Here is a 15359-nt window from a genome sequence, read left to right as displayed (position 1 = left end):
ACAAGCACAGTCTCTACACAGATTACATTTCTTTAACTAATTAATTAGCACTTTTTGGTGCACACGCAAGCACGGGTGAAGACACTACAATGGCCTCTGGTGAATTGCTCCTTTCTGCATGTGTGTTTACAGTTGTTAGATGAAAAGCACAACCCTTTGAACAGAGTGCACGGAACCTCACAGATCTTCCCCTCAACTGCCTTGCTTGACTCAACCCTTGCCTCAATACCCATTGGACCCATCTCTAAAGATCAAATATTTTTGTTGAATAAGATGCTTAATTAGAAACATCATAAAAATTTAATTATTAAATAAAAGAAGTATAATTACCGGTAGCGGCCAAAAGTAAGACAACAACGAAGGCAGCTGAAATAAGACGCATTGAACGCTCCATTTGAATCTGTGTGTATGTAAGTGTGCGCTTGATCTATTTGTTTCTATGTGTGTGCTTGTGTATAATAAGACAGATCTCAGACGCTGATGCAAAGAACAATAACCACGGAAGGCTTATTATATAGTGATCTAGTGCATATTAAAGAGGAACTGTCTCCGTAAAGCCAGGTAGCTCCATACCCAAAATACAAAGTTGAAATTTCCAACTTACGAGGCACCATAAACCAAATCCCTATTTTTGTTGACCAAGTTCTCTGTCATACATTTTTCTATGCACATTAGAGTTTCTTTTTCAAGCACATTTTACTTTTGCTTTTAAAAGAATATCTGGGTTTTTAGCACTTTTGACTTATTATTCACATTTTTATATGTAAATGATGTGGCATATAGTTCTTATAACAATATAATTGTTTTTTTTTGCACAAGTTTTAGTCTGTCTGTACCAAACTAATCTAAATTATATAGATGTGGATTTGCATATTTGAATACCAATTTTGTAAATAGAAGATAATACGATGGATGGGGCATCGGTTGTTTTTTCTTCGGCGAATGCAACAAATTCATAGCAATCTTTGCATCAGTATGCATCTAACATATTCGCACTTTCTCACAGTAGCGGAAAACAGTTATGCATTTGCACCATGAAGCATGTTTGATCCGTACCAATTCTTTTCCTCCTAACAACTATCTATTTAGCCCATTAACGTTATCTTTTGTCACAAAAATAAAAAAATAAAAAAAAAAGCATCGAACATATTGCTCAAGAATGATAAAAACAGAAGATTCATAATTCATTGTATCAACCTTCAGTAGTTTAGATGAACCCTTGAACATTCTTTATACAATGCTCTACGAATTCATGAGGAAGATGACACGAGAAACCTACTCATAGTTCTCCAGGATCTACAAAGAGATCGGGTAGAATATTACGTCCATGTTCAGGTGAGATAGTTGATGAATTCCACAGCGGTCGCAATGGCACCTCCTGTAATTGCATCCACCAGAACTTTATCCTTGTTCTCTTTGCTGGCTGCAGATACTAGAGCCCCTGTCAATGCACCCCCGAGCAATGCATTCTTCTGGAGGATATCAGAAGAAAAAGGGTGAGCAGATGCAGAAGTTCCAATCGAAGTCTGAAAATTAAATAAAAACGAACTTGAAATTGTATGCTTGAATGTAATTTTAGAAGCAACCCGCGCATACTGAAAACGAACAATTACACAAATCATGGCAACGGGAGGATCTAGGGAACATAGAGGTTAAGCGTTTTAAATTAGCAAGTAGACAATCTGAAACAATTTCCCAAATCTAGAAGCTTCATGTGCAAACTAGGACGAATGAGCAAGAAAATTACGGCCAACAGGCACTGTACAACTAGCTATCTAGAATTCGAACAGACGTATACCCAGTCTCTGTGTCCACCGACCCTCTCGATACCATACTCTGCTCCCACGTACAGTCCAGCTACAGTTCCTGTCAATGCAATAGAAGAAATTGTTGATGCTGTTCTCAATTTGCAAAAGTGAGGAAGCTGAAGCAATTTTCCCGGAGGACGAGCACAATCGCATCCATACATACATCTAACACACAATGAAATACGACTCAACTTACCCCAATATGCACCTTCTTTACACATCTTCTTCAACTGCAAGAAACAGTACTCGCAATTAGCAGGATTCGGAAATTGTGTTGCATCCCAACTTTCTTCTATGAATAAACAACCTATCACCTCTTCAACAAATTACCACAGTATAAGACAGACCTCCAGAAAGCAATAGATCCCACTAAACAAAATCAACTGAGCAACAACTGAAGATGCTGAATTAACTGAAAGTAGCTACTAATATTGTTTTCGCTTACAAGGGAACCAAAGGCCGATCACAAATCAAACAAAACAAAACAAAACAAACTAAACTACCTAAACCAGCAAGATCGGTACTTTCAAGCTCAATGTCAAGGTTAAGAGTAGCTACTAATCTCAGATCATACAAGAAAGCACAAAATCGAAAAACCGAATTAATTAAACAAGGGACTGTGCTGGTTACTTACAGTGTGCTTAAAGTCGCTAGTCGAAATGCTCCCTGCAAAAATCACCTCACATTTTTAGTAAATGTAATTAAAAAAACTAAAGTAAAACCCAAAAATCTTATTCAACAACCAAATAAATACAATCATCATCATCAGACTGCAAGCACAATATGATCAACATATGAAATTTAAAACTTTCCCACTCCTCATTTTCTCAGTGTTTCTCGATCGGGAACCAAACAGTTGGAGCGCAATGATAAATAACATTACTTTTCTTGGCCGCAGAGAAAGCATCCTCTGCAACAGCTCTGGTAGCAGCAACCTGAAATCAAACCAACAAAACGATACCGTTTGATTCTAAACCTTGCCATTGCAACTATCAAAACCCAGAAGTGAAATACTGAACCGAAAAAAAAAAAAATTTTAAAAAAAAATGTTGAAGATAATTTAAAGAAAGAAAAGAAAAGTTGAAAAATCGTACGGTTCCGATCTTCAAGAAGCCATCGACGATGTGGTTGAGCAAGGGGTTTCCCAAGTCGATGACCACGTCGACTTGCGGCCCTGTAAGCGCCCCTGAGAAACTGCTTCTCGGCATCTTCTTCTTCTTTCTCTGTCTCCTCACTCTCTCTCTCTCTGTGACTAACACTGATGACAAAATTGGTGGGGGTGTTTTGTGATACGATATTTATCAGTGACGAGACATTTACGAGAATGCCATCGGAAGATGCCATGCAATGCAGCATTAATTGCATCAGGCGGTGCCGGTGGATCAAGTTCATGTGTAAAATTGGTATTTGCTTTGATTGCAAATGACATTTTTCATTTCTTTTTAATAATATTTGTTTTTATTGTGCTGTGAACATGGTTCGATACACCAAATGTCATAATACAAGCAATTAGAAAAATTTTCCCCAAGTATTCAACAATTCGTATTGTAACATTTAGTGTACCAGCATATAGCATATGCTACTGGCACATTTTCTCAAGCTATAATTGTTTTTTCATTCCCCAAAAAGAAGAATTAAATGAATGAATAAAAGTTGTAGTTGTTGCTTAATGTAAATGTAATGTGTGAGGGTGTGAGCTAAACTTAGGGAGAAGGTTAAGGTTTGGACTTTGTAATTGCTTTAGATCATCACTTGCTCATTACAATGTTTGATTTAGAATTTGCCCGCTTAACTTTAGACCTCAACCCAACTTGTATTAGCGGTGTCCAAAACGTAGCAAAAACCATCTTAAAATTCATGATTGACACAGCAGAGAAGTCTAAAATCAACCCACCTAGTTGATCTCATTGTCATTTCCCTTTCTTGAGAACTTTTGCTCTTCTAAACGTATTGAAAGGGTTTATGTTTGTTGATGCACAAAACCAGAGGTCTTGGAACAACGTAAATCTGACCGTGAATCTGCAAGAAAGTAAATAACACAAGATGTATCGTGGTTCACCCTAATGTTTGGGCTACATCCACACTGATATTGTATTTCTCTTAGAGGATTGTGAGGGAGAGAGCCTATGAGAGTAAGGCTTTGAGAGGGTGAGGGTCAGGCCTAAGAATTGGCCTCCCTTAATGAGGAAAGTGAGGTCCTTTTATAGAATAATGGCTCCTCACTTATTACATATTTGCCATTCCTTTATTACATAATTACATTTAAGTCCCTTGAGTATTTATACGAGGTCTAAATACTGATGCCCTAAGTATGGTACAAACAGTAGTCCCTTAAGTCTTCAGTCAAGAGAGTCTTTTGGCTGGATACTTGAAATTCAGTCTATGTGTGGGCGAAGTAACTAGATGTTGTCTAGAACTGAATACTCGATATGAGGCAGTGCTCAATCTAAAATGATGCTCAACTAGAAGTAGCACATGTTGCGAGGCTACTCTGCTTGTGGCTTATGTTGCCTTGGTTGGCTCGGCTTGTGGCGTTAAAGGTGAGGGAGTCATTTTTATAGAATAAGGGCTCGCTCCTCAATACAAAAAATGAAGGGCTAGAGTTGGTGCTCGCGGCGAGGCGGTTGCTCAGCAGGCGGCGATGCTCTCTAATGAAGGTGAGGGAGTCCCTTTTATAGAATAAGGGCTCGCTCCTCAATACATAAGTGATGGGTGCTCTCTAATGAAAGTGAGGGAGTCCCTTTTATGGAATAAGGGCTCGCTCCTCAATACATGAATAATGGGTGCTCTCTAATGAAAGTGAGGGAGTCCCTTTTATAGAATAAGGGCTCGCTCCTCAATACATAAATAATGGGCTAAGTTCCCGAAGTATTTTTTATGAGACCCAGTTGAGGCCCAATATATGGTACATAATGTAGTCCCCCAAATCTTCGGTCAATAGAGTCTGTTGGCTGGAGACTTCAAATTGAATCCATGTATGGGCCGAAGTGGCGGTTGTTTGGAGGCGGTATTTGTATACCCTGCACTGAAGCTTTGTAGGTGAAGCTTTGCAAGTTGAAACTTTGAAGTTAGGGCTCTGTAAATGAGGCTTTTGAAGCTAGAGCTCTGTAAATGAAGCTTTCGAAGCTGGAGCTTTTGTAAATGAAGTTTTCGAAGCTAGAGCTCTGTAAATGAAGCTTTTGAAGCTAGAACTCTGTAAATGAAGCTTTTGAAGCTGATTGACATGAGTGATGCTCATGAATGTTTATGTTGATTGACATGAGTGATGCTCATGGATGTTGACATGAGTGATGCTCATGAATGTTGACATGAGTGATGCTCATGAATGATGGTTATGAAATGTTTATGTATGATTGACATGAGTGATGCTCATGAAATGTTTATTTATGATTGACATGAGTGATGCTCATGTATAATTTTGGAGTACTGGACGTACTTTTGATCACCTGGTTGGTGATAATAGCGACAGGCTGCCGAATAATTTTTTAGAGTACTGGGCGTACTTTTGATCACCTGGTTAGTGATAATAGTGGCGGGGTGCCGAATAATTTTTGTAGTACTGGACGTACTTTTGATCACCTGGTTGGTGATAATAAAGGGCCTGGCTCTTTTGGGCATATGGGCCTTCGCACCCCACATAACATTCCAGCCCATTATTTTGAGCTTGCCGTTTTTTTATTTTTTATTTTTTATTTTTTTATTATTACCCTCTGATGGGGTTATACAGATATCTCCGAAAGATACGAAAAAAAATTTATATCATTCAAAAATAAATCCGACCCTCTGCTCAATGGGTCACGCCTATAATTCCCTCTTTTACTTTCTACTTTTGCTTTTCCAGTGTTATTCGCAGAGATGGGATCTGAGGTGCGTAGGACTAGTGGTGGAGTCAAATTGCATTAGTGGCTTTGAATCTGAGGTACCCATCCTTTACCCATGTGCTTTTGTGGTGGAATCTGGGGGATAAATGCATGCTTTTTCTTTTCACCTGCAGACATACTCATCTGCAGCCTTTCTTTTTCTTTTTCTTTTCTGCTTTTGTTTCTCCCACTCCTGTTCTTTCTCTTTTTTCTTTTGGCAGATGGCAGACAATAATAATATGATTAATAATAAAAAAACTTATCTTCTTCGTTGTAACCCAATCAAGTTGGGAAGAGGACCATTGCAGATCCAAACATCATTGTTGTGACGCCACACTGTACTGATGCATAGTCAATATGCCTGTAGCCATTCTTGACTGCTGCGATGACAGCTTGACCGACCACGCCTGGTTCAGCTTTCCATGTTCCAAGACCAACAGATAGGATCTTAGCTCCCGTATTCATATCAAAATACAAAGTTTCAAATTTGTTTTCGCACATCTTCTTCATCCTTTAGGCATAAACCATTGCCCTGTGGTAGTGCTCCTTCATTCTCAACCCTAGGTGGGGAATCCTCTCAAAGAGCTCAAATGCCACATTGACATTCATTGTGGGACCCAGGAGCATCAAGGAGCCTTTGTGTAGATCCATCATTGAGTTCACCAGGTTTGCAGGTCCGCACACAACACCTGCAATAATATCAACACCACCGCTAATAAACTTGGAAATGCTGTGAACAACAACGTCAGCACCAAGTTTCACCGGAGATAGAACCATGAGAGAAAATATGTTGTCCACCACAATCTTGACCCCCTTCTCGTAGCCGATACGGCTGAGCTTCGGTATGTTGGCGACGATGAGAGTTAGGTTCGACATGCCTTCGAAATAGAGTACCTTGGTCTTCCCAGCCTCAATAGCATTCTTCACCATGTCCATGTCGTTGATGTCCACAAATGTCGTCGTTATGTTGCATGCCCTGGGGAAGAAGTGAGACATGAGGGCATGGGTCCCTCCGTAGACGGTTCTTGAGGCTACGATGTGTTCCCCGCTGTTGACGAGCTGGAGCAGGATGGAGGATATGGTTGACATCCCTGAGGACGTGCAGTAGGCGGCCTTTGTGCCCTCGAGGGCTGCCATCTGGCGACTAAGATTGAGCATGGTACCGGAGAGGCGATTGTCGTTCAAAATTAGAGTGTTGAGGAACTTACAATTGGCGATCTCCGGCGGGATCGAACCGAAGAGAGAGTTGCCAGAAACATCTAGGGTTACGAGGTATGGAAGCCAGTTGCAGATTTGGGGAGGAATCGAACCGGAGAGAGAGTTACCAAAGAGATCCAAGCTCTGGAGGCTGTGGTAGAACTTGAGAGACTTCAGGAGCTTGCCGACGAGCTACATTGACGGGAGCTGGAGGCTGATGAGGCGATTCTCCTTCTCATTCCAACAGGTAACGCCAACCAGCTTGCAGATGGAGGTCACCAACCTGTTGGCAAGGTCCCATTGGCTCAGCCGCCCTTCTAGATCGGTGAACGATGACTTGACGCCCTCGAGGCATGCGACGTTGTCTTCAATGGAGTAGCAGAGGAGGAGGGAGTTGAAGAGCAAGAGTGAGACTATGACCAAAATGACCTTCATGGTTGTTGGAAATTGTGATTAGTGTTGGGTATTTTCAGATGAATTGTGGGAGGTGGGATTTAGGGCTGTGGATGTGCCGACGGTGATGATGGCGACGATGGAGGTTGGGGTAGATGGGAATGGGAATCCATTTGATTGTGGCTCTTCAGTCTTTACACTTGAGAAGGACCAGCCTTTTAGAGTTTTTTTATTTCTTTTTTGTTTTGGTTTATGTGTATGACTAACCGAGAGAGGAGAAAGAGAGAGATTTGGTTTTTTGGATTTTTGTGATTTTGCAGATTCACGGTGGTGGTATGAAAATTTGAGAGAGAACCGACATAGCTTTTCGTGTTGATTCCCAAAGATGGCGCCAAATGTTGATGAACAAAACCGGAGGTCTTGGAACAATGTAAATCTGACCGTGAATCTGCAAGAAAGTAAATAACACAAGATGTATCGTGGTTCACCCCAATGTTTGGGCTACGTCCACACTGATATTGTATTTCTTTGAGAGGATTGTGAGGGAGAGAGCCTCTGAGAAGGTGGTCAGGCCTAAGAATTGGCCTCCCTTAACGAGGAGAGTGATGGGTCCTTTTATAGAATAAGGGCTCCTCACATATTACATATTTGTCACTTCCTTTATTACATAATTACATTTAAGTCCCCCGAGTATTTATACGAGATCTAAATACGGAGGCCTTAAGTATGGTACAAACAATGTCATTGTTTCGACATGTGTTCAATAACGCAAACTTAGTGGCAAATGAACTTATTAAGGACGGAGTTCTTGTTGTAAATTTTATTTTCACAAAAAAGAAAAGAAAATCTCATTCACATTCCTTCTTTTCTTTCTCGAATTCGCAACTTCCCCTATTCCAACTAAGCAAACACGTAATATAAATAGTCTAACGAAGAAGGAAAGACACTACAAGATTGAGAAAAATGAAAGTTTTGTTGGTTGATTAAGGTCTAAACTGTTATTTTCTTTATTTTATCAAGTTGTTAGTCTTTATGAAATGAGCTGTTAGAAATCAAGGGTTGAGAATAGCTCTTAATGTATTAGGCTCAGATGTGAGCAAATGTCAAGATCTCATAGGTTCTTGTAATGAAGGGATGGATGAGCTAATAGGCTCTCCTAGATTCTCTCCCTTTGTAATAGTTATTTTTTGTTCAGTTGTGATAAAATGAAAATGCACACAGAAGAGCACATTGGCTCTTTCTGAGATTTTGATCACTCTCCTTATATCTCTTCATTTTCTTCTCTCTAAGTTCTTTCTCTCTATTTTGAATTGCTGCAAATACTACCAAACTTTTACAGATTCTAACATGGTATCCAAAGCCTAGGTTCGATGTCGGATTGGGCGTCGGTTTCTGTGAAATTTTGAGAGATAATCCAACATGAAATCTCTAGATTTCATTCTAATTCAAGCTACAATGACTGGGTTTGGAAGCAACGATTTACGAGCTCCCGTTTTTTATGGAACGGAGTTCGAATTCTGGAAAGTGAGAATGGTCACCATTTTCAAATCATATGGGATTTGGAAACTGGTAGACAAAGGAATTGTTACTCCAGAATAGAAGAAGAAGAAGGAAAGAGGAAAAACAAAGAAGAAGGAAGACTCACCCTCATCAGACGATGATGAAGAAGACAACAATGAGTTTGATACTCACATGGATGATCAACTTATGAAAGACGCTAATGCACTGGGAATCATTCAGAGCGCTGTGTCTAAAGAGATCTTCCCTCGGATCGTGAATCAAGAGACACCCAAGGGTGCTTGGGATCTACTTCAAGAGGAATTTTGCGGCGATGAACATGCAAGGTATGTTAAACTTCAAAGTTTGCTTTGTGAGTTTGAAAATATGAGGATGAAACAAAATGAACTATTATCTGCCTATCTTTTAATTATTAAATAAAAGAGGTATAATTACCGGTAGCGGCCAAAAGTAAGACAAGAACGAAAGCAGCTGAAACAAGACGCATTGAACGCTCCATTTGAATCCATGTGTATGTAAGTGTGTGCTTGATCTGTGTGTTTCTATGTGTGTGCTTGTGTATAATAAGAGAGATCTCAAACGCTGATGCAAAGAACAATAACCATGCAAGGCTTATTATATAGTGATCTAGTGCAGATTAAAGAGGAACGGTCTCCGTAAAGCCAGGTAGCTCTATACCCAAAATACAAAGTTGAAATTTCCAATTTACGAGGCACCATAAACCAAATCCCTATTGTTGTTGAGCATGTTCTCTGTCATGCATTTTTCTATGCACATTGGAGTTTCTTTTTCAAGCACATTTTACTTTTAAAAGAATATTGGGGTTTTAAGCACTTTGACTTATTATTCACATTTTTATATGTAATTGATGTGGCATATATCATAGTTCTTATAACAATACAATTGTTTTTTTGCACAAGTTTTAGTCTGTCTGTACCAAACTAATCTAAATTATATAGATGTTGATTTGCATATTTGAATACCAATTTTGTAAATAGAAGATAATACGATCGATGGGGCATCGGTTGTTTTTTTTCTTTGGCGAATGCAACAAATTCATAGCAATCTTTGCATCAGTAAGCATCTAACATATTCGCACTTTCTCGCAGTAGCGGAAAACAGTTATGCATTTGTTCCATGGAGCATGTTTGATCCCTACCGATTCTTTTCCTCCTAACAACTATCTATTTAACCCATTAACGTTATCTTTTGTCACAAAAAAAAAAAAAAAAAGCATCGAACATATTGCTCAAGAATGATAAAAACAGAAGATTCATAATTCATTGTATGTTTCAGTAGTTTAGATGAACCCTTGAACATTCTTTATACAATGCTCTACGAATTCATGAGGAAGATGACACGAGAAACCTACTCATAGTTCTCCAGGATCTACAGAGAGATCGGGTAGAATATTACGTCCATGTTCAGGTGAGATAGTTGATGAATTCCGCAGCGGTCGCAATGGCACCTCCTGTAATTGCATCCACCAGAATTTTATCCTTGTTCTCTTTGCTGGCTGCAGATACTAGAGCCCCTGTCAATGCACCCCCGAGCATGGCATTCTTCTGCAGGATATCAAAAGAATAAGGGTGAGCAGATACAGAAGTTCCAATCGAAGTCCGGAAATTAAATTAAATAAAAAGGAACTTGAAATGGCATGCTTGAATGTAATTTTAGAAGCTACCCGCGCATACTGAAAACGAACAATTATACAAATCATGGCAACGGGAGGATCTAGGGAACATAGAGATTAAGAGTTTTAACTTAGCAAGTAGACAATCTGAAACAATTTCCCAAATCTAGAAGCTTCATGTGCAAACTAGGACGAATGAGCATGAAAATTACGGCCAACAGGTACTGTACAACTAGCTATCTAGAATTCGAACAGACATATACCCAGTCTCTGTGTCCACGGACCCTCTCGATACCATACTCTGCTCCCACATACACTCCAGCTACAGTTCCTGTCAATGCAATAGAAGAACTTGTTGATGCTGTTCTCAATTCGCAAAAGTGAGGAAGCTGAAGCAATTTCCCAGAGGACGAGCATAATCTCATCCATACATACATCTAACACACGATGAAATACGACTCAACTTACCCCAATATGCACCTTCTTTACACATCTTCTTCAACTGCAAGAAACAGTACTCTCAATTAGCAGGATTCGGAAATTGTGTTGCATCCCAACCTTCTTCTATGAATAAACAACCGATCACCTCTTCAACAAATTACCACAGTATAAGACAGACCACCAAAAAGCAATAGATCCCACTAAACAAAATCAATTGAGCAACAACTGAACATGCTGAATTAACTGAAAGTAGTTACTAATATTGTTTTCGGTTACAAGGTTAAGAGTAGCTACTAATCTCAGATCATACAAGAAAGCACAAAATCGAAAAACCGAATTAATTAAACAAGGGACTGTGCTGGTTACTCACAGTGTGCTTAAAGTCGCTAGTCGAAATGCTCCCTGCAAAAATCACCTCACATTTTTAGTAAATGCAATTAAAAAAACTAAAATAAAACCCAAAAATCTTATTCAAAAACCAAATAAATACAATCATCATCATCAGACTGCAAGCACAATATGATCAGCATATGAAATTTAAAACTTTCCCACTCTTCATTTTCTCTGTGTTTCTCGATCGGGAACCAAACAGTTGGAGCGCAATGATAAATAACATTACCATTCTTGGCCGCAGAGAAAGCATCCTCTGCAACAGCTCTGGTAGCAGCAACCTGAAACCAAACCAACAAAACGATACAGTTTGATTCTAAACCTTGCCATTGCAACTATCAAAACCCAGAAGTGAAATACTGAACCGAAAAAACAACAAAAATTTTAAAAAAAAAAAATGTTGAAGATAATTTAAAAAAAAAGAATAAAAAGTTGAAAAATCGTACGGTTCCGATCTTCAAGAAGCCATCGACGGTGTGGTTGAGCAAGGGGTTTCCCAAGTCGATGACCACGTCGACTTGCGGCCCTGTAAGCGCCCCTGAGAAACTGCTTCTCGGCATCTTCTTCTTCTTTCTCTCTCTCCTCACTCTCTCTCTCTCTCTCTCTCTGTGACTAACACTGATGACAAAATTGGTGGGGGTGTTTTGTACTACGATATTTATCAGTGATGAGACATTTACGAGAATGCCATCGGAAGATGCCATGCAATGCAGCCTCAATTGCATCAGGCGGTGCCGGTGGATCAAGTTCATGTGTAAAATTGGTATTTGCTTTAATTGCAAGTGACATTTTTCATTTCTTTTTAATAATATTTGCTTTGATTGTGCCGTGAATATGGTTTGATACACCAAGTGTCATAATACAAGCCGTTAGAATTTTTTTTCCCAAGTATTCAACAATTCGTATTGTAACATTTAGTGTATCAACTTGTGTTACTGGCACACTTTCTCAAGCTATAATTATTTTTTCATTCCCTAAAAAGAAGAATTAAATGAATGAATAAAAGTTGTAGTTGTTGCTTAATGTAATATAATGTGTGAGGGTGTGAGCTAAACTTAGGGAGAAGGTTAAGGTTTGGACTTTGTAATTGCTTTAGATCATCACTTGCTCATTACAATGTTTGATTTAGAATTTGCCCGCTTAACTTTAGATCTCAACCCAACTTGTATTAGCGGTGTCCAAAACGTAGCAAAAAACGTCTTAAAATTCATGATTGACACTGCAGGGAGGACTAAAATCGACCCACCTAGTTGATCTCATTCTCATTTTCCTTTCTTGAGAACTTTTACTCTTCTGAAAGTATTGAAAGGGTTTATGTCATTGTTACAAGTTGTTCAAGTTCGACATGTGTTCAATGACGCAAACTTAGTGGCAAATGAACTTATTAAGGATGGAGTTCCTGTTGTAAATTTTATTTTCACAAAAGAGAAAAGAAAATCTCATTCACATTCCTTCTTTTCTTTCTCGAATTTGCAACTTCCCCTATTTCAACTAAGCAAACACGTAATATAAATAGTCTAACGAAGAAGGAAAGACACTACAAGATTGAGAAAGATGAAAGTTTTGTTGGTTGATTAAGGTCTAAACTGTCATTTTTTTAATTTTATCAAGTTGTTAGTCTTTGTGAAATGAGCTGTTAGAAATCAAGGGTTGAGAATAGCTCTTAATGTATTAGGCTCATATGTGAGCAAGTGCCAAGATCTCATAGGTTCTTGTAATGAAGGGATGGATGAGCTCATAGGCTCTCCTAGATTCTCTCATTTTCTAATGGTTATTTTTTGTTATGTTGTGATAAAATGAAAATGCAAGCAGAAAAGCACATTGGCTCTTTTTGAGATTTTGATCACTCTCTTTCTATCTATTCATTTTCTTCTCTCTAAGTTCTTTCTCTCTGTTTTGAATTGCTACAAATACTGCCAAACTTTTACATGTTCTAACATGGTATCCAAAGCCTAGGTTCGATTTCGGACTAGGTGTCGATTTCTGTGAAATTTTGTGAGATAATCCAATGTGAAATCTCTCAATTTTATTCTGATTCAAGTTACAATGGCTAGGTCTGGAAGCAACGATTTACGAGCTCCCATTTTTTTATGGAACAAAGTTTGAATTCTGGAAAGTGAGAATGGTCACCATTTTCAAATCGTATGGGATTTGGAAACTGGTAGGCTAAGGAATTGTTACTCCAAAATCGAAGAAGAATAAGGAAAGAGGAAAAACAAAGAAGGAGGAAGACTCACCCTCATCGGACGATGATGAAGAAGACGACAATGAGTTTGATACTCACATGGAGGATCAACTCATGAAATACGCTAAAGCACTGGGAATCATTCAGTGCGATATGTCTAAAGAGATTTTCCCTTGGATCGTGAATCAAGAGACATCCAAGGGTGCCTGGGATCTACTCCTAGAGGAATTTCGCAGCGATGAACATGCAAGGTATGTTAAACTTCAAAGTTTGCTTCGTAAGTTTGAATATATGAGGATGAAAGAAAATGAATCATTATCTACCTATCTTACTAGACTATTTGAATTAATTAATCAGATGAAATCTTATGGTGAGATTCTCACTCACCAAATAGAGGTTCAAACGGTTTTGATTAGCCTATCTAGTAAGTATAATCCAATTTGTGTTGTGATTGAAAGAACTTCTGATTTGAATATTGTGACTGTGCAAGAGGTGATTGGATCTCTTAAGAGCTATGAACTTAGGTTAAGTAGACATGGAGATGATGTTGCAAGCTCAGAGCATGCCTTCTTTAGTACGAGTCTTGCATAAAATACACAAAATAGACCATTTATACAGGGAAATCACAAAAGGGGAAAAACAATTGGAAGTTTAAACCCAAAAAGTGGGAAAACAAAACTCATCAGCCTGAGAGACAGGGTGAGATTACTGATGGTAGTAAACAGAAATGCAAGATTTATGATAAGGCTCACTATGGAGAGTGTTGGTTCAAAAGGAAACCCACGTGTCACAATTGCAACAGGCTTGGACATATGGTGAAGGATTGCCATCAACCAAAGAAAACTCAAGCTGCCAACTATTTGAACCATGTCCAGGATAATGCAATGATGTTCTATGCTTGCCATTAGGCTTCTGTGCATGGAAATAATGGAGTTTGGTACCTAGACAGTGGTTGTAGTAACCATATTACTAGTATTGAATCATTACTTATCTATATTGACAGCAGTACAAGGTGCAAGGTGAAAATGGGCACAAAAGACCTGGTTAATTCAATTGGCAAAGGAACTCTGGTAGTGGAGACTAAGAAAGAAACAAGGTTCATACCAGAAGTTATGATTGTATCTAGTCTAAATGAGAACCTTCTCAGTGTGGATCAAATGGTTGAACATGGATACTGGCTTGTATTTTGGTGACTTTATGGCTTGTATCTTCGGTGACAAAGAGATACAAGATCATGTTGCTGTTGTGCATTAGTTGCTTCCATCTGATATTTGAATATGTGGATCACATTATGGCAAATAGAGCATCTATTAAAGATAGCTCATGGAAATGGCATAGAAGATTTGGGCATTTGAATTATGATAGCTTGAGGATGTTGAAGGAAAATAGCATGTTGTATGGTTTACCATATCTCAAATACCACAATCAAGTGTGTGAAGGTTATGTTACTGGGAAATCTCATTGAGAAGCTTTTGACAAAGAACAGAAATGGAGAGCATTTCTTTTACTTGAGCTTGTTCATTCAAATGTTTGTGGACTCATGTGTGAGACACTTGGTGGCAACAGGTATTTCCTCACTTTTATTGATGATAAGTCCAGAATGTGCTAGGTTTATTTCTTGAAGGGCAAGTCTGAAGTGTTCAGAATTTTCAAAATGTTCAAGGCTATGGTTAAACTACAAACTGGATTCAAGTTGAAGAAACTCAGAATTAACAGAGGAAGGGAGTACACATCATTGCAGTTTGAGAAATTTTGTGAAGATGTTGGTATTGAAAGGCAATTAACTGCTGTTTATTCTTCCTAGCAAAATGGCATTGCTGAGAGGGAGAATCGTACCATTGTAAAGATGGCAAGAACCATGCTTTATGAAAAGAAACTACCTCTTAAATTCTAGGGTGAAACAGTTCACACTGCTGTCTATCTTTTGAATAGAT

General features: G+C 38.7%; 3 protein-coding genes across 4 annotated transcripts; all 3 read right to left on the bottom strand.

The window, feature by feature from the left end:
* Window positions 1–1160: 1160 nt before the first annotated feature.
* LOC114819510 (outer envelope pore protein 16, chloroplastic-like) lies at window positions 1161–3228 on the bottom strand. Of its 2 annotated transcripts, none has more exons than XM_029088419.2 (6): window positions 2903–3228; window positions 2692–2743; window positions 2443–2474; window positions 2005–2038; window positions 1799–1866; window positions 1161–1472 (listed from the first exon to the last, which is right to left on the bottom strand). In XM_029088419.2, the coding sequence occupies exons 1-6, from the start codon at window positions 3014–3016 to the stop codon at window positions 1332–1334; spliced, it is 441 nt and encodes a 146-aa protein (XP_028944252.1). In that variant the 5' UTR covers window positions 3017–3228; the 3' UTR covers window positions 1161–1331. The 2 variants fall into 2 exon arrangements, with proteins under 2 accessions (XP_028944252.1, XP_028944251.1); XM_029088418.2 differs by having other exon boundaries at window positions 1161–1526; window positions 2903–3206.
* Window positions 3229–4746: 1518 nt separating this feature from the next.
* On the bottom strand, window positions 4747–8505 carry LOC114819511 (methionine gamma-lyase-like). The gene has a single exon (XM_029088422.2). It carries the CDS (start codon window positions 6824–6826, stop codon window positions 6182–6184), a length of 645 nt encoding a protein of 214 aa, XP_028944255.1. The 5' UTR covers window positions 6827–8505; the 3' UTR covers window positions 4747–6181.
* Window positions 8506–10032: 1527 nt separating this feature from the next.
* Window positions 10033–12013, bottom strand: LOC114819508 (outer envelope pore protein 16, chloroplastic-like). The gene is made up of 6 exons (XM_029088412.2): window positions 11687–12013; window positions 11470–11521; window positions 11221–11252; window positions 10878–10911; window positions 10673–10740; window positions 10033–10341 (listed from the first exon to the last, which is right to left on the bottom strand). The coding sequence occupies exons 1-6, from the start codon at window positions 11990–11992 to the stop codon at window positions 10201–10203; spliced, it is 633 nt and encodes a 210-aa protein (XP_028944245.1). The 5' UTR covers window positions 11993–12013; the 3' UTR covers window positions 10033–10200.
* Between the last annotated feature and the right edge of the window lie 3346 nt (window positions 12014–15359).

The sequence above is a fragment of the Malus domestica genome, chromosome 11 (genome assembly GCF_042453785.1).
Source record: "Malus domestica chromosome 11, GDT2T_hap1".
Classification (NCBI taxonomy): Eukaryota; Viridiplantae; Streptophyta; class Magnoliopsida; order Rosales; family Rosaceae; genus Malus; species Malus domestica.
The sequence above is the reverse complement of the archived record's forward strand: the minus strand, read 5'-3'. Positions and strand labels throughout refer to the sequence as shown.

Coding starts and splice junctions, on each gene's coding strand:
- LOC114819508 (XM_029088412.2), bottom strand. CDS start 11,992: ATGAACTTGATCCACCGGCACCGCCTGATGCAATTGAGGCTGCATTGC. Junction 11,253..11,469: donor TTTCTCTGCGGCCAAGAATG/GTAATGTTATTT, acceptor TGATTTTTGCAG/GGAGCATTTCGACTAGCGAC. Junction 10,342..10,672: donor TCCGTGGACACAGAGACTGG/GTATATGTCTGT, acceptor GATATCCTGCAG/AAGAATGCCATGCTCGGGGG.
- LOC114819511 (XM_029088422.2), bottom strand. CDS start 6,826: ATGCTCAATCTTAGTCGCCAGATGGCAGCCCTCGAGGGCACAAAGGCC.
- LOC114819510 (XM_029088418.2), bottom strand. CDS start 3,016: ATGCCGAGAAGCAGTTTCTCAGGGGCGCTTACAGGGCCGCAAGTCGAC. Junction 2,039..2,442: donor CTAGCGACTTTAAGCACACT/GTAAGTAACCAG, acceptor TGTTTCTTGCAG/TTGAAGAAGATGTGTAAAGA. Junction 1,867..2,004: donor TAAAGAAGGTGCATATTGGG/GTAAGTTGAGTC, acceptor TTGCATTGACAG/GAACTGTAGCTGGACTGTAC.